The sequence below is a fragment of the Penaeus monodon genome, chromosome 25, assembly GCF_015228065.2.
Source record: "Penaeus monodon isolate SGIC_2016 chromosome 25, NSTDA_Pmon_1, whole genome shotgun sequence".
Taxonomy (NCBI): domain Eukaryota; kingdom Metazoa; phylum Arthropoda; class Malacostraca; order Decapoda; family Penaeidae; genus Penaeus; species Penaeus monodon.
This window is the reverse complement of record NC_051410.1, coordinates 34,532,392-34,532,761: the sequence shown is the minus strand read 5'-3', so window position 1 is coordinate 34,532,761 and position 370 is coordinate 34,532,392. Positions and strand designations below refer to the sequence as shown.

The 370-nt window shown below is 37.6% G+C and overlaps 1 protein-coding gene across 1 annotated transcript in view; it reads right to left on the bottom strand.

The window, feature by feature from the left end:
- LOC119589372 overlaps nt 1-370 on the bottom strand; it is a 40,452-nt gene that overhangs the window by 17,018 nt on the left and 23,064 nt on the right. Inside the window, exon 5 of the mRNA XM_037937988.1 lies at nt 21-73. Within this exon, the coding sequence (XP_037793916.1) occupies nt 21-73 (53 nt within the window). The remainder of the gene's footprint in view (nt 1-20; nt 74-370) is intronic.

Genomic DNA, 370 nt, shown 5'->3' with positions numbered 1-370 from the left:
TAAAAGACAGTTAAATGGACCCAGTGGAGCTTGAGAGCAACAGGTTGGGGATCTTCCTTGCCTATACGATAACCTAGGTAATTACGTGATCATTTAATCAACACCAGAATTTCCCAGTTTATGAACAGATTTCCGAATCTCTGTCAATAGATATGTATATACAAGTTCAAGTCTCTCGGGACATTAAGCATTACTGAACTGTTCATTAAGTTTAATTAATCGGAAATTTAGCAATGTGTGGCCCAACACTACAATCACAAGGGGAAAAAAATATTGATTCTGTTTCAGCTGAGATACGATCAGTTAGGTCTCTACCATAATGCACAACCTGACAAGTTCCCAGTCAACATTCATTAACTACTACCATCAA